At 40.3% G+C, this 26,549-nt stretch overlaps 1 protein-coding gene across 9 annotated transcripts in view; it reads right to left on the bottom strand.

Moving 5' to 3' along the window:
• Window positions 1-6,364: 6,364 nt before the first annotated feature.
• The window catches only part of scml2 (Scm polycomb group protein like 2), a 29,512-nt gene continuing 9,327 nt past the window's right edge, over window positions 6,365-26,549 (bottom strand). For 2 of the 9 annotated variants that reach the window (XM_035628234.2, XM_035628226.2), the window contains exons 2-14: window positions 24,673-24,761; window positions 24,362-24,523; window positions 23,781-23,851; window positions 23,060-23,294; window positions 21,804-21,892; window positions 21,175-21,418; window positions 12,043-12,359; window positions 11,572-11,701; window positions 11,244-11,450; window positions 10,004-10,186; window positions 8,865-9,080; window positions 8,429-8,583; window positions 6,365-8,189 (exon numbers count right to left, since the gene is read on the bottom strand). In XM_035628234.2, coding sequence (XP_035484127.1) covers window positions 8,064-8,189; window positions 8,429-8,583; window positions 8,865-9,080; window positions 10,004-10,186; window positions 11,244-11,450; window positions 11,572-11,701; window positions 12,043-12,359; window positions 21,175-21,418; window positions 21,804-21,892; window positions 23,060-23,294; window positions 23,781-23,851; window positions 24,362-24,523; window positions 24,673-24,761 — 2,224 coding nt within the window. In that variant the 3' untranslated portion in view covers window positions 6,365-8,063. Of the gene's footprint in view, window positions 8,190-8,428; window positions 8,584-8,864; window positions 9,081-10,003; window positions 10,187-11,243; window positions 11,451-11,571; window positions 11,702-12,042; window positions 12,360-21,174; window positions 21,419-21,803; window positions 21,893-23,059; window positions 23,295-23,780; window positions 23,852-24,361; window positions 24,524-24,672; window positions 24,762-25,504; window positions 25,521-26,549 lie in introns of those variants that run through there. The other 7 variants (XM_035628235.2, XM_035628231.2, XM_047331558.1 and 4 more) reach the window with 6 other exon arrangements.

Raw genomic sequence — 26,549 nt, forward strand, 5'->3', positions numbered from 1 at the left:
TGATGAAAGAAATGTTGTGGAATACAAACAACATGCGTGTGCATGAGCAAGCACATGCAACATCCACTGATATTTCTACTTCTTGTGTTTTGAATGGTGTGTGTGTGTGTGTGTGTGTGTGTGTGTGTGTGTGTGTGTGTGTGTGTGTGTGTGCGTGTGTGTGTGGAACTGCTTTCTTATTGGAATTTTAAAAATCCTCTGAAATTTAATAGTCTTTGAACTTTTGGTGGCCAAAGCATCGGCCTGAATTCCCAGAGTCTATATGTCTAATATTCCTGCCAACAAGCAAGGGTTGTTTCATTGTGAACGTTACTAACAACATCTCAACACAGCATCAAACTTATCTATTATATTTCCATCTGCAGACCTAGCATTAAGAATATATCACACAGAGCCAATCATATATTTCTTCGCATAAATTATATCCAAAAAGATAACGTGATGCATGTATTTTTATAAAATTGCGCCTCAGAACATGATGATGACGTTTCACCATGTTGCATGACTCTATATGGAAACATCCCCAGGATCCTGGTTTTGACATTTTTGTGGTTCCGTTGTATTTTAAGAATAATTAATCCTTCACTGTGAAAGGTTTGGTGAAATTTGTAGCCCATTTCCAGTGATCTAAATTGATTTGTCTTGGACACAAGTTTCAAACAAGGAGCAAGGGCTTGCACCTAGATGGAGCCCATTTATCTAAGATATTGGCAAATTTTGGACAATCGCACAGTGGCCTTTCTCTACTAGAGGTTGTTGCAAGCAGGGCATTTATAAGTCTCTGCACATATACAAGGACCCTCGCCATGTTCCACCAGAATTCAATCACTTACTCATTTAAACCTAACATTGAAATCTAGTATAATTAGACTGATTAAAGCTTTTCCAGCTGCTGGACAGTCTCGCTGTGCTTCACTTGAAGTGGATAAGGTGCATTTCAAAGCAGTTTTAATAATACCATTGAGTGGAGACGGTAAAAATGCTTTAGAAGGTCCTCAATCGGATTTACGAGAGGTTAAATTTGGAAAGATTTCCAAGAACAAACCTCACTTTTGCACTTCATGATTCTTCAAGAATATTCCTTGAAAAAAATATATCTTATACTGAAATTGCATATGTATATTTGTACTGAATATAAAAAAGTCATATCTATATAAAACAACAAGCAGAAATTTTTTAGGGAATGAACCTGAGTGTAGCAAAGAAGAACAGGTTTCACTGACATTACACGTGAATCTTAACAATGTACACTGTTCTCCTTTCCTTGTTGCCTCTCCTTCATTTGCACTGACCCAGTAGCAATAGACAGGTGAAAGCTCAACCTAGTGGCTGGTACGCCATTTGTCTTACCCTTGTCTAAATTCAATTACAAAATCTGAGAGAGTGGAGACAAGAGGAGTAAAGGACTATATACCACCAATATTTAAAAGAGAGCATACAATGCATTGCTGCTTTCTTATCTATCCAACACAGGGATTACAGTTTGTAAAAAAATCTCATACTTCAAATAAATTGTACACATGTATTCCAGTGTGTTCCTGAAGCAAACCATCATCGGTGGAAAAGCTGAACTCTCACCTGCCTACCACAGCAAACACAACACATATACTTCTTACATTCAGAGACCGTACTTCAATAGAAACCATTCACTGTATTCTGTGAATACCTCAGCAAGCATATTACTGTTTTATTGTAAATGCTATAGATAGATAGACAGATAGATAGATAGAACAAAAACACAACTGTTTGATACTCAGAGAATCTGAATTGCAGAACTGACACTGTGTAACATGGAGAGAGTACAAAGCTGTGAACTGATTATAAGAATTTTACATTCATCATACCCATATTGCTGACGCGCACTTGTTCCTACTCATTGTTTTATATGTTGTGTTTTCTATCGCATGCAATAAGTAAAGAAAATAAAGAAGAAAAGGATTCCACCGTATCATTATTTTTATCTGAGGGATGTCTCCATAACACAAGAAAAGATTTTGTATTTTCCATTCAAATGTCAAGTTCAATAGTGTGTTCTATAGATGTACAAACTGTCTGGCTTATTCTGTTCTGTATAGTCGTGATCACAAACAGGGGTTTATCTTGTACTGTATATCTACTCACTGGACAATCATATGTATAAGAGACTGTAAAGAAAATGATACTGAATCTGTCGGGAAAGAGAACATTTTTGGTGCTGTTCCTCTTATTGCTGGAGCTGTGGATGTTTGGGAGTGGGAGAAATATTTTCAAGGAGAAAATGCTGATTGAATTTGATGTGCATATCTGGACAAGCCGCTTTGTATAAAATAAGAGAACATAAAAAAAACTACTTTGATCTGATCAGAAAGTCATCGTATTTACTTTTGACTCATAACAGAATTATTTTATTCCCTCAAAGCATTACTACTGAACAACTAAAATAAATCTGTAGAGTTGATACAGTATTATATGAAAAATTGCAATGTGACTGTCAAATGTCATTCAAAAAAGGTTAAACACTAAAGTATTTAACAAAATGTGTGATTTTTCCGTACTGTACCTGTGCTGGCAGGGATGCTATGGAGGTACTTCAAGACTGTTTCCTTAAGTTGTAAAAGCAGTGGATAAATGATTGAAGTGATTTCAATTTGATTTGAAAGACAAACTATGGTTGCCATGCAAACACTAGCTTAGCATGCATTTAGTCCTCTCAAAGCTCAGTCCTCAGCAGCTTGGGTATATTAAAAGAAAAAGAAGAATCTATATCCTTAGTTCGAAATAGATTTTTTTTCTTCCCCAAACAAAAGCGTCACAATTCTGCCCTAAAGGGAAGTGTGACAACAACCACTTGATATTTTTTCTAAAGGTGTACAGTATGGAATAACACCTAACAGACTTTAGAAAATGTGACAGAGAACAGGAAAACACAGACATTGCAGACAAAGTGTGACTATTTAAAAGAAGATCCGTGTTTAAAAACTAGCTAGGACTTCAAGAGATTTGAATCATTTTTGTATTTTTGTATAAACCTGTAAATACGTTTTTAAAGAAAAAAAAACTTGCAAATTCTTTCTTTTGTAAAATAAACCAATAAAAGATTAAAAAAAAAAGTTTTTTTTCCAAAGTTTACATGATTATTTCCAAGCCTTTGTATATATATTTTGGAGCTGTGCATCACCTTTAGTCTTGTATTTATTTTTTTGGGGGGTTACAACATTGTGAAATATTCCATTATTCTATATCTAATTCATTTTAACAGCTCACCAGGCTGCTTAGTAACTGTGCATAGAAAAAAAAAGCCAATAAATGTGATTGCATTGAAAAATGGTCTTTTTGTGTGACATTGTCATTTTCACCATATAAGAACAAGTGCACCTACACGATATCTCCATTAGATGGCAGTGTTTTCGTGTCAACTCTGATTAAAGTCATAGTGAAGAGGACCTGAAACATGACTTGAACTCAAATTCTCTGTGACATTCAAAACATTAAAATTACCATTTTGATCGACAGTTTGAACCTGGTAAACTCATGGAGAAAATTAACAGAATTTGGCAGGACTGGGGCTGTGCATTAGATTTGCAAAGATTTGGACTATTTGAAGCATTTTGGAAAAGAAAAATGTCAAATGCCAATGCATGATATACAACATATGCAATACCCGAGCAGTTTGACAAATTCAACGGCCTACACACAAGCTTTTTTCAAATTCAGTCACTGACATTTCATATTGCATTATGTGATGGAAGCTTGAACCCCCTCATTAATTAAAGTTCTAAGAATTACAACAATATAAAAGTTAAGTGTTTATAGTGTTAAAAGCAACTTAAAAGGAACTCTCAAGTGGTAAAATAATTGATCACATGTATGTACAGAACATTCTGCTGCTGGTAAATGGGGTTTTGTCAGAGAAGTCACATAACAAGGGCAAGTTAGAACAACACGGACAGGTGCAGGCAGTAAATGGACATGTATCGATCCTGTGCTCAGACTTGAGTTGTGGGTGATTACTCACAGACATTTCAGTAGCCTACCTGAGTTGCCTCTGTGTATCTGCCCTCTGCTGCAGCCCGGGCCTACGAAGCAGGAAGTGCGGTTATCGAGGTAACTTCAGGTGTAGCTCTGGATTTTCAGTCCTACGAAGGTGGTTGACTTGTTACCAAGGTAAAACACTGTGGTACTTTGTGCTGAACGGCCAACCTGCTCCGGCCTGGGACCCAGACGAATTTCGGGCAGCTCATTTAAATTTGAACTGCCGCGGTTTGGTTCCCCTCCACTAGGAAGTGATTCCCCCCGCAAAAAAACGTACCCGTCCAATCACAGCCGATTATCTTATAATGGGCGGGGTTAAGACTGTGACGCACAGGGAAGCGACGTTTGTATGCAACCAAGGCTGCCGCTGCCCACGGCAGTGTTCAAGCCAACGCTCCCGATTTTCCCCGGGAGATTCCCGTTTTCACTACCCTCTCCCGTTTTCCTCCCGCGCTCAAAATTCTCCCGCATTTCTGCCGATTTCTGGCATCCATGTCCGCGCCGGCAGTGGGCAGTAGTGCAACACTAAGGATGCAAGCTGCCGTTAAATCCCAGGGAAGAAGACGAAGAAGAAGAAGAAGAAGAAGAAGAAGAAGAAGAAGAAGAAGAAGAAGAAGAAGAAGAAGAAGAAGGTGCGCCGAGTGGGAAATAAAACCGTGGTGAAGTTAGTTTTAAGTTGGACATTCAACGGATATTCACTCCGGTCCCAGCCGCCTATCCAACTTAAAACTAACTTCACAGCGGCGAAGGGGGAATGGAGACGAAAAGAGAAAAAGATACATGCACATTCATCAATTTATTGTAAGCGCAGTTGCCGATTGTAACGGACCCACACCGAGATGTTCCCTCAAGGACGGTGCTACGGGCTGCAAGGCAAAGCACTTTTAACTACAGTAAGCACTAAAAGATGAAATAAAAGTATTTAACATTAAAATGCTGTTGCAGTGTATTCATTTTTTTTGTTTAATTTTCAATCTTTTGAATTGGCCAGAATACAGGAATCAATGTCAATGTATTTTTGTGAGTAACATTAAAAGTTTCTTTTAACTAACAAAGTAATAAGAAGTCTCATTCAAGTTACTCCATAATTTTTACCCTGTTAAGCATTTTTATGCACAAGATTAAGAGTGACATCAATGTAAATTGTTTTTTCTGTGAATCATGTACAGAAACTATTTCCCATTTAATCTGGTCTTGTGAATATACAAACACAAATTGTGGAAAAATGTGATTACCTTCATGGTTAACAACATTTTTTCTGGCAGTACTTTTTATTATAGAGAGATATATTATTTGGTTACAACAAGCACAGTAATAAGGATGACAAAGCATTTTCCCTGATCCTACTTATTGCCAAATTCCACATCCACAAACGTAAATTCACTAACAAAAATGTATTTATATATGTTCATGAAGGAAATGGAGCAGCACATCGCAGCAATTTCACCTGTATAGAACAAAAAAGCTGTGAAAAAACATCCATTCTGTTTCTTTGAAATAAAGAAACAGGGGGAAAAAGCAAGGCTGCCGCTAAGACTGTGCATATATATTCAGCACGACTGATATTGGAACTTGTTATTATTCATTTAATTAGTTGTCGCGGTTTGTATGTGTCTTTGTGTTATATGTATGTGCAAATGTCCTTAATTAAGTTATTGAAATTCTTGAGATTATTATATTTGAGATTCTCTATACACTCTAGTCTGTTGACATTTTTTGTAGCCTGCTTCACAACCACGAAACAACTCATTCCTGAAGAATCTAAAAGACGAGTCATAATGAGCCTGATTATCCTGAGTGCTGCTGGTGAGCTATTTGAACTCGCTGATCTTTTGAACAATGATTCCCTTTGGACTGTCACTTTCCCTGAATGAGACATCTATGATCCTTTGACTCCCCCGCCCCCATGTACGGGGTCCCCCTAAATTGACACAAATACACCCACATGCAACCCACCAAACCCAAAAATGCGTGAACTTCTTGTGCTGCTCTTGGATGTTCTTTTTTCTTCTCTTTATTGATGTCTTAATTGATTTTAATCATCTTACCCATTTTATCTTTGTTTTCTCTACTTGTACTCAAATTTTTATCTATTCAAATAATAGGCCAGTGGTTCCCAACCTAGAGTCTGCGAGAAAAATATATTTTATTCTACACACAATTCTATTATTTTTTCAGACTTCCTTTGCCTTTTACCTCATAAATTACCTATTTTTTCTGGCCTCTAGGAATAAAACAAGAATGGTCAATTTGGTCATAACTCACGAACATCTGCAACCAACAACTAAGATCGGTTACAAGGAGACATTGCTTTGTTTTAAGGGGTCACAAACCAAGGTTTCAAACGTTAAGATGATGTAAACAAATGTTTAATTGCGTGAATACATATCAAACATTTAACGAACAGTTTTTTCGTTGAACTTACAGTAGAAAGTTGTATGCATATATACACATGAAATGCTGCGGATCGACAGATGACAATGCTAAGGATGTAAAACAAATTCTAAGAGTCAACCCTCAACTAAAACCTGAGTTTCACATTAAAGCAAGACAGTTTCAAGTATCAACTTGTAACCACGACAGGAGAGCAGTGAAGAGTGAAATGCAGCTACAACAGACATGATTTGGTTGAAAATGGTTCTGAAATGTTCAGAAAATTTGTATTTCTGCCAGTGAAAACAGATAAATACTATTAGACATGTGAATAATTACTCTGGCACAACATAGCCCTGTAAGGAGTTATTTGAAGGGTGCAGACAAAAAGTATTTCAGGCAGAACAAAAAAAATGGATTACACTTAAGCTTAATACAGGTTGATACACTTTGTTACAATACAAAATGATATTTAAAAAAACCCCAACCTTTTGGCTTGACTTTATACAAAACAGGTTGTCCATCATTTTCTTTTTCAGGAGCACTTGACAGGGCCTTGCCTTTATGTTAATGTAAAAACACTTGCAGTATTCCAGTCATTGTACTTGTACATCTCATGTATGTATGTATGCATCTATGTATATGTATATGTGTGTGTGTGTGTGTGTGTGTGTGTGTGTGTGTGTGACTGTCAAAGCATAGTACAATCAAGTAGCCACATCAGTGCTCAAGCTGAAACTGTCCAGCTTGAATGTCTTCCAGCACTTGAAACAGACACAAATAAAAGAGGAAAAAAAACCCAACTCTTCAGCGACATATATTCTACATCTACGGCCTGCGCTGCAGAATCACAACTGATGAAAGGTTGTCCTCTAAAGTAAAATATCACCGTTTAAATAAAAGCGGTTTCCACTCTGCCAAAGTTAATATATGCTGATCTTTGTCCATAATCACTGAATTGTTGAGGATGACTGATTTCAAGAACAAGTTGTCTTCTCTGGAATGAAACCCTTCATTCACTTGTTCACGTAACCGAGCCTCCCTGTTGTTCAGAACCTGTTAGTTATGATGCTCCTGACTGCATTCATTCACCCATCTTGCATAAATTTAACTTGACAGTCTGTAACAGACAGTTATGTGTGTATTTTAGAGGTAACTTTTGATAAATTTATAAATGGTGGCCTCCTGTTCACGATAAGGCAAAAAAACAAACCACACTAATATGAATAAAAATCATGATTATGATCAGATAACTGATATTACTTACACATTGTGTATCCGTCTTAATGTGAAAGTAAACTGTGGTCTGTTAATAAAAATATATTGTTCTGCCCAGGACTGTAGTAATTACTTTGATGTTTACATATTTTATGTTTTCATTTCATTGTTTAATGATACTTTGTCATTTTTGATTTCCCAATTTCTCAAAGATCTCAAAGCTGAAATATCTGAGGATTTATTTTGTTTGTGGGCCCGTGGTCAAACAGCTCATAAAATACCCAACGTGTCTAAGTCTTTCACTTTCCCTGTAGGGTGCTAAAATCCCCAAATTTCCAAAAAGTTCATGATCTCGGTGTCCTCGTGTCGTGGCTACGACCCTGGTTAAGGTGGATTCACCTGTAGAATAATGCATGTCTGTGTGTTTAGTTGGTGAGGAAACAGTGTCTTTCTTCTCTTCTCTACTGTTTGGTCTGCTTCAGCTTCTCGATGTGATGGCAGAGTTTGAGTGCCGGGCCCAGCTTCAGCCCCATGTACTTCATAATGACATCACTGCGCAGCAGCAACAGAGCCTTGCCGTCAATCTCCTGTGGAGAGAGGGGCACGGTGTCAGCAGGGGGGCACTTCACCAACACTGGCTCGCACAGCATTTAGATCAAGAATGAAGATGACATGATTAAGGCGTTACATAATGGAAAATACGGTCTACAAAAAATTGTTTAATTGGGCGACTGCATGATGCATCTGTGAAACCCAGCGTGGTCTTACAGTCTGCTGACCATGAAACATGGCAAAGGAAAAGGCTATATAAATAAAAAATACTCACGTGTTTCCTGAACAGATCGACATGTGGGCCGAGAGTTTGGGGATCAGCCTCTTGGACAAATCGTATGACGTCATCGACAGTCCAGGAAGAAGCGTTGTTCCCTGAACCTTCCTTGTCCTGTTTAAGATGGTCGGGTCCTGTTGTTGAGCTAGCTGCTGAGAGGGCAGGAGAAAAAAAAGAAGGGAAAGTCAAATCAAACTAATACATTATGCCTTTAATAAATATAAAACCATATGCCTATGATTTTAATTATCAGTGTTATAGTCACACGTGCTGTGATGTCATTGTGCAAAGTGCTGAGTTGGCCAATCACGTAAGCAGATGGTCAGAGCAAAGACACCCACAGGAAGAAGAAGAATTATTTACCATGAAGCGCGCGCGTGTGTGTGTGTGTGTGTGTGTGTGTGTGTGTGTGTGTGTGTGTGTTTAATCCTACCCTCCACTCGTCTGTGTGCACACATCGGGCCAAGTTCAGCCGGGTTGGAGCTGACTCGTCGCAGGGGTGGCGGCGTGTGGGTGTGTCCAGGGTAATATGGCCGCTCCTTCTTTGTCGCTCTGTAGTCTGATGCGTTGTGAATGGAGCGGGCGCCGGGGGCAGGATCCTTTGCGGAGTCCTCTTTGGACAGGCCGTTTTCAGCGTGGGTCGGCGGTTCTGTTTCAAGAAAGGGTGAGACAGAGTTAAAGACAAAGGGACAACAGAAGCCTGCTGCACTACACTGGACCATACTCAAGAAGGAAGAAGATTTACTCTGTTCTTAAATAATGTAGGTTAAACATATACCTCCCACCTTTTCTAAAATGGTTGGTTTGAGTCATGTGTGTCCCCAAGCAACAAAGTGGGAACAAAGGCAAAGGCACTGCTGACACACTCCATGGCAGAGTGGGTGCTGGTAGTGAGTCATTCCAGAGTTTGCCAGCCACCACAAAACCAAAAGGAACAAAACCACAACAATCATGTCTGGTGAAATGGGAAGAAAAGAGTAACATTGGCAGTGGGTCAGGAAGCCAACATTAAAGTGAGAGAGAGAAAAAGTAAAAGCCTTGGTCCAACAATATCATGTTGGAAAAAACGAAGCATAGCTGTTTGTTTTTTGAACAGACTCAGATTTGGCGTCGGTTTTACTCGACTGCTTTGGTGAGGTAATTATCATTTTTGTCTAGTTCATATGTCCTTGTTTATATGCACACCAATTTATGAAAGATAGAGGGAGTCGACACTTCTTTGCCAGTTTAGTGCATGGAAAATAGTGAATTATAGATTTTTTGGTTTAGCTAGTAAATGTACAGTTTAGTGAGAAGTCATGTTTCCCATTCCATCATTAGTTTTGAGACAAATCACAGGCAGAGATTGTCTTCCACGCAACTTCCATCTTTTGACTTTGAAGCCTAATATGTTTAAAGATAATAGATGTTGTGTATATTCAGAGTCCCCAAAGTGACAATTTGGAAATTGAAGACAAAAAAAATACAAAAGGGGGTTAAAAAACCTTAAGCTTTCCTTTAAAAAAAATGAATAATTTAACTTTTCACCTCCTCCCTCCACATTTATTCCATCCACACATTTGCCAGCCTGACCTGACTTAGTCTTGTTGTAGAAGCGTGTGTTGTTGTTGTTGGTGTTGTAGGAGCTGAACGGCTGTGAGCTGAAAAGACTGTCACTCTCCAGGTGTTGGCACATGTTCTCCAGGAACCGCAGCACCGAAGATGCACTGGAGGCGGAGGGCAGCTTCACGTAGCGGATACCGTGCTCTGACCGCACTGGGGGGGGGGGGGGGGGGGCAGAACATGATACAGTTAGCACTCTGTTGTGTGCTGTATGCATGCGCACAGACACAGACACACACACACACACACGCACAGCATATATTCAAAACTAAAGAAAAACGGCAGATGGTTTAGGGTTAGCACCCTCCCTTTATAAGCACACACACACACACCCAAGCCAAGCCAAGCCTGTACAAATCCACAAATTTAAAACCCCCCCTCCTCACCCAACCCAACCATAGCCATCCCAATCTGGCCCCCAAGGGAGACCCAATCCCACAAATCCCAAACCAGGTTAGACGCACATGTCACTTCTGATTACAGAACCAGTGCTCACATCAGCTGCGGCCACAGGCAATGTCTTTTATTCCTCTGCTTTTTCCACACACACACACACACACACACACACACACACACACACACACACACACACACACACACACACACACACACACACACACACACACACACACACACACACACACACACACACACACACACACACACACACACACACACACACACACACACACACACACACACACACAATTCATGAGCAATTTATGAGAAGATTGACTCTCATGCCGATATGGCCAATATGAAGCTACCACCGGCAGCTGGTTAGTTCAGCATGAATACTGGAAACAAGAGGAAACATAAACAACAAACTGCTAGCCTGGCTCTGTCAAAGAAAAAAAAATAGACCAACTTCTAGCACTCAACAATTTACACACCGTACAAAACTGCTTTGATTGATCAGCACAAAAGGTTAAGCGTAATTGAAAGCAATAAAGCAAATTTCCTAAAGTTTCACACTATGCCTTGTTGCAGTATTTATTTAACGTAAGTAATGTTAAAGGATAAATAATCAATAAACAATTGAATCCATTTCTAATTGTGTTAATAAGTAATTTTCTCAAGAAAAATTATTAAAAGCTTCACAATTGTAAGAATGTGTTACCTGTGTCTCTTTTTTTTTTTTACACCACTTCATATTGAACACATTGGGTTTCTTTCAGAGTGAACATCCCGTAGTGTTCGTTGCATTTACCTCTGATGACCTCTCCTCCTGTGTGGGACTGGCTCTGCAGGAACGACAGCAGCACAGACGGCTGGTACGTACAGTCCACGCAGGCCTGAACAGCCTGCTGAAGCACAGCATTGACTGGAGCTGGACCGAAGTGATCCGGCAGTTGCTGCACTAGTTTCCGGTCAAGATTCGGCCCATAGTCACCATGCTTGTTCACATAGACACACACTGGGAAGCCACAAAGAGAAAGAGATACAGCAGCATTTAGAATATAACAGACTTTTTCATCCTTATCATCAGCTTGAATTATCCACGCGACAACATGTGCACATTCAAGCATCCAATTCACCTGTGCAAACTACATTTGCGCCGTTGCTATGGTTGTTGTCCGCTGAGACATGGCTGGAGCTCAGTCTGGTCTCTGGAGGCGGAGCTGTAACTGATGATGACCCCAGGGACTGCAACACCAGAGGCTTCTTCTGGAGCAAAAAACAAACAAACCCAATCTCATTACTCTTTGTAACCTACAAAGGGTGTTGGTTAATGATTTATCAAAAGTTGTATCTTAACTTTTCACTACTACCTACAAACTGCACGGTGGCACATACAGCCGCTTGAAAAGCAAAGCCGGTCTCCCCTGTACATTTTTTTTTTAATCATGCATAAACATCCACAAAAACTCCTCCCTCCTTTCCTCGAATAGTCCACCTCTGACCCTGTATCCTCTTTGTCAAAATCATCTTGGCCATAATGCAGAAAACATAAAATGGCAGGATCGCTGGCCCACAGCATAACAGATGACAATCTTGTGACATCTCACCTTGTTCTTAGGCTTGGGCCCTCTCTTCTTGTGTGGTCTGGGGGCCAGTTGAGTCTCAGAGCTTGTTCTGGCAGGGCTCGGCGATGCTCCATTTGCTGCCGCTGCCGCCGCCGCCTCGGCCGCCGCCTTCAACAATGCAATAGTCTGGGATTTGGGGCGACGACCTCGGACACCCTTTCGAACGGGGAGGGGTGGCAAGGGGTTGGGCAGTCGGTACGAGGTCTGCATGGAGGAGGAAGAGTTGGAGGAAGAGCGACGTGTAGTGAGGGAGGCTGAGGTGGAAGACACGGGGGCGAGGAGCGCACCAGGGAGGGTAACTATAAAAAATGGGTCATAGGAGGGAGAAACGACAGAAATTAATTATTTATTGTTATTCTTCCTGTAAGACTTTCCTGCACTGAGGGTTATAGGAGAGATTAATAATGTGACATTAACTCCCCATTTAAAGTGTGATATATATTGCTAAGTAAAGTAATGTAAGCACATATACAAACAAACAACATCCTTAACAACAACATTTGCCCTGAACTAATAAGGCATCGTCGTTACTATTCACAGTCACATTTCAACACCTTTTAGGCGTTTGTCCAAAATGTTTTTGTTTTTTTAAATGGACAGGAAGACAAAATACAGAGTGGAAGTGGCCCCACAGAAGAGATTTGTTTGGATTTTGAGATTGTCAGATCCTTTGTATTGAGCCCCTCCCTGCACTGAAATCGGAGTCAAAAGTCACAGGCCCCCAGAGACGTGCCCGCCAGAGAATTCATCAAACGCTCGGCTTCCAGCAACACAACACAAATAGTGGTTATTGTGATCGGATTTAAACTCTTCCATATACGGCACTAGATGTTGGATTATTGGGACTGATGCTCTAATGACAACAATATACCTTTTTTTTTTTTTTTTTAAATGTATTCAATTGCCTGCAACAACATTAGAAATACTGTTCTGTCCTACTCATAATTTTAAACACCTACGTGTCTCGGGTTCTGTGGTTGGACCAAACCACATTTTGTTAGTCAGGGTGTTGATGTGTGAGTTTTGGTCCCATGAAGGCATTTGTGCTGATTGGCAGTGGCCCTTAACATATTAAAAATATATTCTTTGTGTGAAAATTGTTGAATTTCAAAACTACACAATACTGTTCTGGAACAATGATCATGTATGTATGATGTCCCACGTTCACCGTTCACTATCTAAATAAGAGAAGTCGGAAATATAATCTAGCATCCATCCTAAAGACTTTGCCCAGGAAATTCATATTAAAAAGTGTCAAGTTCAAGCGTTAAAATATAAAGAAAGTGACAGAAAAGTGTGAAACAAGACAACACCCATTGTCGGGAAGAAGACAAAAGGAAAACCACAAAGCTGTGGCCCCACCGCCCTGCCTCTGTCTTCATTAGCCTGAGCGTGACTCTGTGATATGATCACATAATCATCATAGGCTATGTGCGAAAGACAGAAAAAAAAGTGAGAGTACGAAAGAAAGGGGGGGGGAAGGAGAGAGATATGCATCTCCTATTTCAATACGAATGCATTGCTTGGTGAGAGCAGGGGCCTGAGAGTGCATGTGGAAACTCTCAAGGGGACGAGGCTTTCATCAGAGCCTGCTTCACCGAGGCGATACAGAGCGACACTGGAAGGTTTACAGTATTCTCTGAGGGCCGGGACCGGGGCACCCTGAAAGCTGCTTAATTGGGAAATGAGTGAAAGTGGGCATAGAATGGAGGAGTGTTTTGTTTCAGAGGGCGAGAGTTCATTTTCTCACCAGGAGCGGTCACACAAAGCATGCTCACGGAGGAGCAGCAACACCGAACCTGCGCGCATACTGGCACACCTATTCCCACTGAGCTATAGAAGCCATAAGCCCTACAAAGGCCGATCAAAAAATCTGTTTGCAGGGTACCAATCAGTATCAGCGGGTTTTTAATTCACCGTAGGAAATCGGAGTCAGGGGGCCGTCTTTGATCTTCCCCTGTTGTGAGAAAGCAAATCTAATCCCTTCAAATAATGTGACAGCAACATGTACTGATTAATGTCATATTCTGCCATATATTACTTTATCATCACATGTATTCAAAACGACTAATCACCTCTGCACTTCAACTCACAACTTTCAAAGAAGAACAGCTTATAATGTCATTTCATTCCGCTCTGTCAAATAGTATCACATACATTCTGCATTAGCGTGTTGAAGCTCTTCTTTGAAACTATATGTTAACACTGAAGTGAAATATTCAAAACCGGAACGCATGTGTTATTTTTATGGCTGCACCATTTCATCAAATGGAACTATTCTAAAAATGTCTTTTGTGTCCTTTCATATTCTACTTCCCCAAAATACAGCCTGACAATGACAGTAGCCATGGAAACTTTCTACATGAGTTTAAATTATAACTCAGTGGGTCTGAACAATGTTTGGCTGCAGATGGGAGGCTGCTGGTAAAAGGGTTAATCATCAAACCAGGAACAATTTCCAGAAATCTTAGGCCCTAAACCGCAATTCATGTATATTTTACATTTTTGCTATCCATTTTCAAATGAGTGACATTAGTGCTGCAACCTTATATCACCATTACAACAAATCCACTTAATAATTTCTTTATTTTCAACAAATGAATTACAATGTATATCACAATTTTCTGCAGTCTTAAGTTTCCTTTGTGAATTTCGATTTGAAACAGGCAGTCCCAATCCAAAACGATTACATTCAAAATGATGTGACACAAAGAAGAGCACCACATTTTCACAGACAGAATCAGCGAATGTTTTTAAAAATTACTTTCTTATCAAAATACACACACGTGGTTTGCACAATGGTGAGATTTTATGTAAAGGGTGATTGGGTGTACATCGAGTCAAAATATGCAAAACCATGGAAGAGAAAATGTTTACGAAAGTTCTAACAATAAGTCCTAAAGAAAAAAGGCTCCGTAAGCGTCTGAGTAAGGCATTTCCCCAGCATGCAACAAAACAAAGACATATGGTACTGATCATGACTATATAATTCCAACTCGACCCGTTGACCTGTGAAAGCCACAGCCCAAGGAAACGTACGTGTGTGAGAGAGAGAGAGAGAGAGAGAGAGAGAGATGTGAGTGTGTGTTTGTGTTATGCACGCATGAGAACGGGGTCGTTGAAAAGTGTGTCTGCAGTCTGGGGGGGTGTGGGGGGAGGGGCACTACAGAGTTGCCTCTCATCTAATTACACCCCCAACACACACACACACACACACTCACACACCCCTTCAGGCCGAGCACCCTCAATGGAAACAATCCATCCAGCCACAAAAACGCACACACAGGATGTTCTTTTGAGTAGATTTATAGCAGTATGAAACTCATGACCTGCAGACTCAGGTGTGCGTGTGCGTGTGTGTGCGAGAGAGAGAGACTGCCTCGATAGCACAGGAGGGGAAGTAACTTAAATAGCTTCGGGCCACAAAGTATAACCACATCAACAAAGTTCTCAAGCTTTACCAAACTCTTCTTCCGTGACTTGTGTGAGTGTTCACCTTTCGAACCAAACACACAACTCGACTTGACAGATCAAAAAAAATCATTGTGTCCACTAATTCCTTCCTGAGCCTCATTCAAACCAATTCCTGAAGCTTTACGCACACACACACACACACACACCAAAAAAAAAAATCACATGATCAAAAACACATGCACCCCTGAATTCAATTACAGCCAACGATACTGTTAAATCTTCAAACTCCGAGTCTGTCTGCAACGGCCACTAGTCTCTCACAATGAATCTGGATGAATGCAAGAAATTTCAAAAGACAAAGAAAACTGTGTGCAACAGCAGCTTTAATCACCAGCACGGAGGATTCTGCACTTGTCACAAAACTTTTATCTGAACAGCAGGTTTAAATGTTTTACCAAGACAATGTGATGAAGGCAAGGATGGGCTCTCCACCACAAAAAAATAAGTTACATTATCAAACATAAACAAGCAATCCTTCTAAACTACTAAATCTTGGACTAAATTAATTTGAATGTGTGAAGTATTTCGTAGATACAAAGATATTTCCATGGACACATAAATTCCCGCAAAACATATTATGGTGCATAAATGTGCCTCTACTTCATTTCAGTAAATCTGGTAGAACTAATCATAAGGTTCTTTAAAACACAGTGTGGGTAATACAAACTGTGAGCCTTGCTAGGTTTTTTTTTGTTTTAGTTTGTTTGATTTTTGCATTTATCGATAAGAACAACTTTGTCAACAATGAAACTTACCAGGAAATCCCCACGAGAGAAAAAAGCAGAACTTCAGGGCTACTGTTGCCTTCGTAGTAAGTAGCAGTACTCGCACTAGTAGTGGTGGAGGCGGTGGGAGTGATAGTAATGTCTGTAACAATACTAGTCACTCATGTGCAGTTGCTTCCTGGTTCTCTCTTTGTAACAACTCTTTCCCTTTGAGCCAGTGTTGTTCCTTTGATTGTCTCCTTCTTTTGGAAAAAAAAAAACACCCCAAAAAACGCCTCATCTAAACTTCATCTTCCGTTTTTCTGTCTCTCAATCTTCTGTCTCTTCTGTCTCTTCTGTCTCTTCTCTCCAGGCAGTAGTCCACAACAAAGCCCACACTGCCGCTGCTGCTTCTGCTGCTGCCGGTTGAAGCATGCAAAGCTTCCCTTCCAATGAATGGGCAGGAGGAACAGGAGGAGGGGGGGGGATTAAATTTGCATAGAGGCTGTGGTAGAGTGAGGGAGGCAGGGAGGGAGGGAAGGGAAGGGAGAGTGGGTGGGTGGTTGTGGTGGTCGCTGGGTGGTGTGGAAGAAGGGGAAAGGAGGGGTGGGGGGGTTCAGCCCTTTATTCATGTTATCTGTAGGCCATATCGACAGTCTACATCAGTCACCTGCTTCTCAGCAAGCCGCTCGGGGAGGGGGTGAGAAGGGTTAACGGTGGGGCTCCAAGAGCGGATGGGGGATGGGCAGAGGGATGGAGGGGGTGGAGGGGGTAAAGGTTAAACTGGATCAGAAGAGTACTGATTGAAACGGGTGAAAGAGGGCAAGCTCCTGGAGTTGGCGCACACATAAGCAAGCTCTCTCTCAACACTCTCCCTCCCTCTCCCTCAATCTCTCTCTCTCTCTGTCTCTCCCTCGGTCCAGAAGGAGGTTCCCCCCTCAGTGTAACCCTAACCCTGCTCAGACATTCCCCGATGAGAGATGGCCAGGTCCCTCGTCAGGAAACAGTGGCACAGTCGCCCCGGCTCTGGAACAATGTAGAACAGAGCCGGCGGAGGAAGCCGGCATGGGAAAAGTCCCTTCAGTCCCAAACGTCTCAATCCGCTTCTAGACGGGACAAACAGGAGCACTCACGCTGAAGATTCAAGAAAGATTTTGTTTCTTTCTTTTTTACAATACGGTGTTTCTTAAAGGGATAAATTCAATCATTTTAAATTTGATTTAGATTTTCTTAATCTATGACAGCCAAATCTCAAAGAGGGCGAATGTTTGAATAAAAGAAAATCTATGAGGTTACAGCAAACGGCAGCAATTTAAAATAAACAACTTGGTATTTTCAAAAAGGAATGCACTGATATATTTGTTTTCCTTAAAGATAGATACCTTCAAATTTATCAAAATACTTTACTGACCACCTTGTTTCTGTCTACATTAATGAAATATCTAGAAATGCATATCAACAAGGTCATTTTTGCCCCCAGTTTGAAAAAGACATTACAGAAAAATTAAAAAAATTAAAAATAAAGAAATAAAAAAATAAAAAATAAGAAAATAAAAAAGTAAATTATATAAAACTATTTTGCATGATGATGCTTGTACAAACTGTACAAAAAGCTAAATAATTGGACATTCTCTGTAGCTTCTTAAATTATGCAGCGGCTCACAACAGGACAATTTTGATGAAACCTAATTAAAATTTTTGAACTTGGTAGTAATTACAGTCTCAATGCTTCTCTCATATGCAGAGCTGATTTAATGCTCATTAACACCTCAACCAAGCCCTACTTATTCAATTACATGCATAAAAACATCGCCATTCTTTTTCTCTCCAAACTGCACGCAGACACATTTGCCAGCACTGAAGTCAGATTCAGATAGATGTCTAAATGTTTCTGTTGCTGCCTATCCTGACTTAACATGAATTGCACTAAAAAGCCACAAATTCTGGGTAATTTTTTTTCAAACAAAAACACAAAAAAAAAGGGGGGGGGGGCACTGTGGTGAAGTGGTTAGCACTGGGGGTTTTTCTCCGGTTACTCCAGCTTCCTCCCACATTCCAAAGACATGCAATTTGGGGTTAGGTGAATTGGAGACCTAAATCGACCTAAATTGTCGATGTGATGGGTTTGGCGACCTGTCCAGGATGTAGCCCGCCTCACACCCAATGTCAGCTGGGATTGGCTCCCCAGCCCCCACAACCCTTAAAGGATGAAGAAGTATAGATAATGGATGGATGGGGGGAAAAAACATAACTGACTGAATAACCACAACAATTCAGCTCTGTTCACTCCAGCAAAAAGATTGTTTGTCATAGGGAAGAATTCAAAAACTATTCAGGGACCATGTATGTTATGTATGTTACCATACATAAAAAAAACTTCCTGTAGTGAAAGAACTCTCATGGCAGCGCAGACCTTTTGGTTTTAAGGTACTTCCCTGTCTTAACTGCAAAATACATGTTGAGGAGAAGAGCCAGATTTCCAAGTCAGAATGTCACAATTACAATAACTACGAGATGACATGAACACTGCACAATTTCAGAGCGAGCCTGCTGGTGAGGTGGCTAAGAGTTTAGTCTCATATGAATAAGTAAGTCATTACTGCTGTGAAACTTTCCACCTGGCATTCCACTAAATAATGGCCTGACCCTATATAGACCGATCTCCTATATATCTTTTTGAGACCAGCCCCTGATGAGCTCAGACGTAGATTTAAGGACGCCACACCACGGCACCTCCTCTCACCCAGAACAATTGGTGCTTTGTTGGCCAGACAGTCTTGTAACTACATGTGAGCATAAATGTCTTTCACGTGTATCGATACATAAACACCGGGTGGAGGCTGGAAACATGACTGCCTCGCTGGCCCAGGACGGAGAACATGTTCTGACAGACATGCAACTGCTGTCATCCATCAACCCAGAGGAGGAAACCCAAACACACACACAAACACACACACACACACACACACACACACACACACACACACACAAATGTGCAAACACCTCCAATTGATCACGGTTTTTGGCTTAGGTTTTGTTTTAGAGCCACATGTTCCCCGACCAAAGAGAGGATGAAGGGGAGTAAGTTGCTGGATGGGAGTTGATAATGCAATAGCAAACATGTGGATGATCGCTTTCTATCAGCCCTGCTAAACTTTATCAAAACCACCAAATTCAGAATGGACAGACTCACCCCAGAGACATTCGTCAAAGTGACTTTGATGGATGTCAAACGTCCAAACATCTGCCAAAGAGACTAAACAGCGACACCTTGAACATTAAGTTTCAGCATTAGTGAAAATCACATGGCCACATACTCCCGTAACTGCTGAGTGCAATTACCCATGTAATTGCGTCCTGATTGATAATTACTAGTACAATGCTGAGTGCACACTTAAACAATATCAACTAAAGCGCCAATTTCCACAGACGCCTGAATAGTTTTGTCTATGAGGGTCCGGCATCTTAAAAAACCTGGAAAAATCCAAAGTGGTACAATGTTGTTATTTTTTTAAATCTGAAGATGTCTCAGCCACAAGTTGCATTATATAATAACACTTTACACACTCCTTGTGTGTAAAGTGAAAAAGGTCAAAATGGAGCCAAGAACAGCCAAAACTATCACACATTAACACACTGAGATTTAACACACACACACACAAACTGATTATATTAATTAATATTAGTAGTTATTCCTTATTTCTTCTACCTTCATAAAAACCTGGACAACAACACAAACACATCATAGTGTCTACAAATCATATTGTCCTGCATAAAGTAAATGTTCACTAAATTCTATATCCTCTACTTTCACCACTAAGCACTCACTGAAATTATTCATGCATAATTACCTTAAAGATAATTAACTGCAAAGTAATTCATGTCTGATCATCTCACACAATGGTATATCTCCTAATAACGATCCTATTATATGAATAAAAGAACTAAAACATACACTGTGGCCTTCCTTTGATAATTACTCCATAATAATGACTTGCAGTAGTAACTGGTGAGCAATTTGTAAACCCAAAATTAAATTAATCATATTTTATAGACTTCCGTCAGAAGATATGTAACATTAATTACTATAATTATCTGTTCTTTTAATATTTCAATAACAAGCGGAGAAAGTAACACAAACTAAAATTGAAAAAAGTACATTTGTTTATAAATCCTTAAATACTCATACACATTTCTTGAAGGCAAATATTGTACTTCGGCCCTCAACTGATTTAACTTCTATGTTACTTTTATATAGATAAAAAAAGTTCCAATGATGCATATTTACCACACAGAATTATATGAAGTGATTATAATTAGCTCCAGCTACAATTAAAAAACCCCGCTGATTACATGTTTTAGCTGATCAACAAATATAGAAATATAAGACTGAGCCTTTCGGCATAAGGAGTAGGCTACTTTTATAATTTTGCTGATAATACTTGAATACTTTTACTGAAGCCAAAATTTGAATAGACTTTTACCCATAATGGAGTATTGTACTTTTTACTGAATTAGTGAATATGATGAATCATCTTCTTTTTTTTTTTTTTTTTTTTTTTTGGAGACATTTCAACCACAGTTTTCACAGCTGAGGAGAAATACGACCCCCGACATCAAGGATGAATGAGGAGAGGTTAGAGCACCAAGACCAATCAAGACAAATGAGGAGATGAAACATGCAGCATGTAAAGAACTCACACACTCAGCAGAATTTGTGCTTCTGCCGCCCCCTAGCGGTGTAAACTGGATAACAGGATCAGCCTTAGTTAAGCATGTCATGAGCTGTTCTTTACTTTTCTGGTAATTATGAAATATTGATCATAATGATTTTATCAACTATATAGTGAAACCCTGTGGTATCAGCACCACTTCTATCTTGACACTTGAAAACTGCTCACAGCATGAGGAAGTCACAATCAAAAGGAACACTTACAGAAGTTTCCCGGCGGCTGCACGCTGTGCTTCGTCAGAGCGCACCAGCCGATCGGGAAGATATCCCTCGAGTCGAACGGGCACCAGTAGTCGAAGGCGCCTCGCCAGCCGTCGAACATGACAAAAATCTCCTGACCTCTGACCTCGCCCACTGTGGCAGGACAAATTAGGTAGGGGTTCTTCCTGTCCACCGCCTCGAGCTTCATGCCAGGCTGGAAGTAGTTCTTGGCAGGGCTCGCTGGTTCCTTAACACACAGATGAATGGATATTTATGAACGAGCAACTACCTGATTGTACATTCACAGCATCTGTCTTAAAAGTCAGACAAATGGCTGTGCAAAAGAGAATATTATACCATATGCCCACTTTTTGCTATGATAGATACTAGTGGCTCCCCCTTGTGTCTGTGCTGGTTACTGCAATTATCATAGAATAAAAACATTTAAAACTATCCAACAACTTTAATTGACTGGGAAAGGATAAGGACTCTCTGCGTTCATTGCTCTCACTGAAAAGTGCTTATAGTTATATTTTTTGTGACATACAAAAGTGTGTTTGTTACTAATTATCCAAAGTTTTTTCAGGTTCAGTACAACACAATAGCGATATGGACCTTCCAGTTCTTGTTACCTTCTTAAAAGCAGAGGCAGGGGCCATCTCTGCTCCGCTCAGCGTCCTCAGGAGAAACATGGGCCACGACGAGGCGTTCATCCTGAAACCTGTACACAGTGTCACAAAACAGTGCTATTTAAACCAAAGTACCTCTCTATCTCAACGATGCAAATCAATGAGCCTGAATTATTCCTGTCAATACTAGATTTCTTTAAGAGTTTTGAATAACACTTTATTCTACCAGTTCCCCAAATTCCAATTTATTTCCAATGAATGATCACGCCATTTTTTAACCAATTATAGGGACAAACTAGAGTGGAACATTTTATTAATAGGATAGAGGATGTGTCCCAGAACTTTGTGTCTGTCTCTTTAAAGGTCAATTCAGGTTACTATCTTCCTTCGATTGTCTGCCATATTTTAATATCTGCCACACAAGCTTTGGTTGCGGCCGTGATATACGGCTACAACACGGCCGCAACCATAGCTCCTTCAGAGTCCATCATGTTGCACCACCATGTTTCTACAGTAGCCCAGAACGGACAAACCAAGTGCTAGATCTAGGCAGGGCCCTTAAATGCCTAAATGCTCGGAGGGGGGGTTGATGGGATTGGTCTGGAGTCAGATGCAATATGAAACTCCACCACAAGATGCGGGTAAAGCCTACACAATGAATCTTGACAGCGGCTCTGTAAAACAAAGCATCACTGTTTTTTCTGATCTGTTGATTTTTTGGGGTATTTACCAGGAAGGCCTCTTCTGCTTTTCACCATCATATAAGTAGGGTTAGGGTTAGGGTTAGGGTTAATCTTCACACTCGTTACAGGCTCTGCACATCTACACAGGCGTTTTCAGATATTCTGGCTGATTAGACCTCAGTTCTGTTCAGTTGCCGGTGAAACTGGGTATAGTCATGCCACCATACTCCACGATTAAAAGTTTTTAAACAGCAGACATTTTGAAATGTCACAGAAACAATCCGGCGTGAATAATTCATGGTCCTGTGTTGAGCATGCTGACTCACTGTCACTGTGTCATGACTTACTGGGACACCTGAGCACAACACCTGTGGGTTTTTTTTTTTTCTACCATTACCAAAGGTGAAAACACTGTTTACTCCTGATCAGAGTCCAATGAAGTAAAGTAAGTTTAACACCAATTTTAAGTGCACAATGATGAATGGTGAAGAGTTTTGTTTGAGAACTGTAAAAATATTTGACTTAACAAATTCCAAACTCAAATAAATGAGACATGGAAACACATGTATTTCTCACCCAGCGGTGGCTGCAGCATGTCTCCGTTCCTCTCGCAGGTTCCTATTGGCTGGATGTCCGACGAGTCGACCAGTCGCCAGAAGTCGTTTGTGTTGTCGCTGCCGTCCAGCCGGAGACGTAGACGCGTACCCACCATGCCCATCACCGTTGCGATGCACACCGAGTTAGAGTTGCGAGGGTCCCGCGCCTCGAGTTTCATACCTGCTTTGAAGTCATTGGAGGGAGGGATTCTGGACTGCAGAGGGACAGAGAGAGACCTTCAGTCAACGTTTCTCTTCTAACACACTGATATGATCGTATATATTTAATGAGACGATTGTCATTTAAGTAGTTCGATTAAAGACAACACAGTGAACACATTACACTGGTCTTGGTGTTCATGACTATTTACTAACCTGACAGGTTTAGGAAAGTTCTGAGCACAATGGGACTTCAAACTCATTTACAGAAAATAAAGAATAAGGCCGTCAATTTTCTTCATTATTGTTACTGTCAACAAATCTCACAAAAAATATAAAAAACAACATTTATCTGTCTGAGCTCATTTGTTCCTACTGTAGATATAAATCTGTTAATAATTCAGCAAAGAGGAATAAGATATGTCTGGCTTTGGCTGCACAGAAAAGACAGAATTCAACAATTCTGAATATCCATTCAAGGAAACGTTATAAGGGAAATAAATGATATGGATCCTTAGAAATAAATGTATATGACCAGCTACCTGTTTGAAGCAAGTAGGCGAAGCTGCCGTGGAGGACGTTTCTCTCAGATAATCTTCCCAGCTGAACGGTTCTAGTAAACAAAGAACAGAAACAAACCACAGATTACTGAAAACCTGTTGATAAGAAAGTCTGATAGAAAGAACAGTAGTGACAACAATAGGTGAAAAGGAAGTGACCACAAAATTTTAAGGAGGAAAAAAGAAGGTTTGCCTGCCACAAAGCTGTAACCAAAATGTCTTCTTAAAAACAAAAACAAGTCTCATTTAGGTAAATCGTTGAAGTGGTGATCCTGAAGAAATAGTTTCGATGTAAAATGTATTGCATTTTACAGGGAAATGAAAATGTTATGCCTGTTTATGCTACAGTTGCTAAACCTGCAGTTTGTGGAGGTTTATAAGAAATTTCATGTTGGTACTAGAGCTTATCATGTAACCTGAGAGTGCCAGAATTTACAGCCCAGTGACCACTGTTAATGCAAGTATTGACACAGAACCGGAAAAAAACGAAGAAGATTTAAATTAGAACAAAAATGAAAGAATCAGAAATGAAAAGGATTAAGCCAGAAGTTAGAACTGCCAACCGTTAGATTTGTCGAGGGCAGAGCCCGCTGTGATGCTGCTTCGCCTCTCTTTCTTCTCCTCTTTTTGATCTGAAATCAAAACGGTGATTGAACCGCTCATCAGAGTCAGGGAGCTTCTGACAGGCAGTCGGTAATTACTGTGAGAAAATGAAGCCATAAAACCTGCGATTGTTATAGTTCTGAGTGAAAGAAAAAGAAATATCAAGCATACCAGACACACGGGAAAAAACTGATTGTGAGTTGGTTTTGTGAAGCATGTGAGTACGTTTGAGAATCCAACAAGCAGAAAGAACAGCATTGTGAAGGCCTACCTCTGTGTGGTGTTCGGCCCATGATGACCAACGTTAAACGTGCTGCTGCAGAGGAGATGAAGTCACACAGACCGTTACCTTTGCAAACACTGCAAAAGAGACAGACACAGCCCAAGACAAATTCACCACCATTTACTTCTCTCTGGGTACCATCTGCAAAAAAACCTACAGTGCTGATCTGCCTTTAAAGAAATAACTTTTTACACATGAAGTTTTATATTTATCACACATTTTAAACTGTGAGCTATTTGTCTGCACAAGGAACAACAGACACACTGCAGGAGCAGTGCTGCAGACCGGGTAGGAAAGTAATGAGAGACACACTAAGATGTGGTTTTGGTCTTTTCATGGGCTTTGTTAACAAAAAGGAAAACAGAATAACAGGTAAGATTCATATATTACCAATCTTTAATCTAAATACACTAACATTACACTGAAATACCGTGTGCGCTTCAGGTTTTGTTCGTAATTGTGACATAATGTAGTTCGATTGCATCACAATATGCCATCGAATCTGTTTCTCACAGTTTGCGTAGAAACAGATTATATTCTATAATTTACTGAAACTTCTAATCAAAGCTACAACTGTTTTAAAGCAACAGAGCCCAATTACAAACATCTAATCTTGTCATTTGTGCATAATAAATAATTGCCATACAGCATAAACACAAAATGCACACTCATGCAGATCTGATGGGAATTTCAGAACAAAACAGTGTCCAACAAACGACATGTGATCTGGTCTGAACATGTTGCGTTAGCTGCTTTTTCTACACTACGTACATTTACTCATCATGCACTGGAAGAATAACTCATCAAATGAACTTGTTACCACGCTGTTTATGCTGAGCATCTGCCCCAAAGATCCAAATCAGGTTTACAAAAACTCTCGGCATAGTCCCACTGCCTACGAGGGGCGAACATGGTGATAGCTCCAAATGAGGCGGAAATACAATCCAAGGCAGCAGAGCGTGAAAATCCAAAGAATTCAAAGGTTAAAATCTCTCCAGAGAGCCACACAACGTCTCCTTTTACTTGGGATTAAAGATTTCAGCATCTGCAATGCATTGTGGCCGTCCCTCCCTCTGAAGATCCCTCTGTCTCTGTGGCGAATCCCATTGAGTCAGAAGAAAGCCATAAAGATTCCAAGCTGCCATAAAAAGCCGTTAAGACGTGTGGATGCGGGACATCTGCTGGCTGACATGAAAAGGATTCCAGCTCTGCTCCTCGCTTCAGCTTCAGACTGCCTCAGTGTTTGCACTGGTCTGTCGGCCTCGCTCAAGAGGGTCAGACAAAACCGCCCCGTAGACCAGGAAGCACTTAACTTTTACAACCTCCACTTCCACTTAGGCAGCCCCTGATCTGGGATTAGAGTAATGTTCACAAACCTGAGCAGTGAGAGGGTCTGAAGAATGACCCCCGACCTGGTCACGTTGTTTGATAAGAGGAGCTGTCCAAGTGTTAATGATAGTAAGAAAACGTTAAATCTTTATACTTTACACCCCAAAAAATCAGTGCATATAATTTGGCTGCATTAAATTTTTTGGGTAATTGATGCTCACACACTATTAGTTCAATTTGTAACTCCACACTTAACTTAAGTGTCTGATAAGTATTTCCATTGACAGTAAGAAATTATTAAATTCCTTAAATAGCAGTTTAACATCGATACAAGTGGTTAATTAACGTGCCAATAAAATGTCAGAAATTTGAGAAAAATTTGCAACACAATTTCTTTCTTCCAAAGTTCACTCCAAAAATCACAAAATAATTGATTAACAATACAATTAAACACAAGCAGCAAATGCTCCCATGCTTAGACTATTTTGTTGTGAATTTTTGTACAACTAAAGAAAAGAAAACTTAATTTAACTTTT

Source organism: Scophthalmus maximus, chromosome 4, assembly GCF_022379125.1.
Source record: "Scophthalmus maximus strain ysfricsl-2021 chromosome 4, ASM2237912v1, whole genome shotgun sequence".
In the NCBI taxonomy this organism is placed as follows: domain Eukaryota; kingdom Metazoa; phylum Chordata; class Actinopteri; order Pleuronectiformes; family Scophthalmidae; genus Scophthalmus; species Scophthalmus maximus.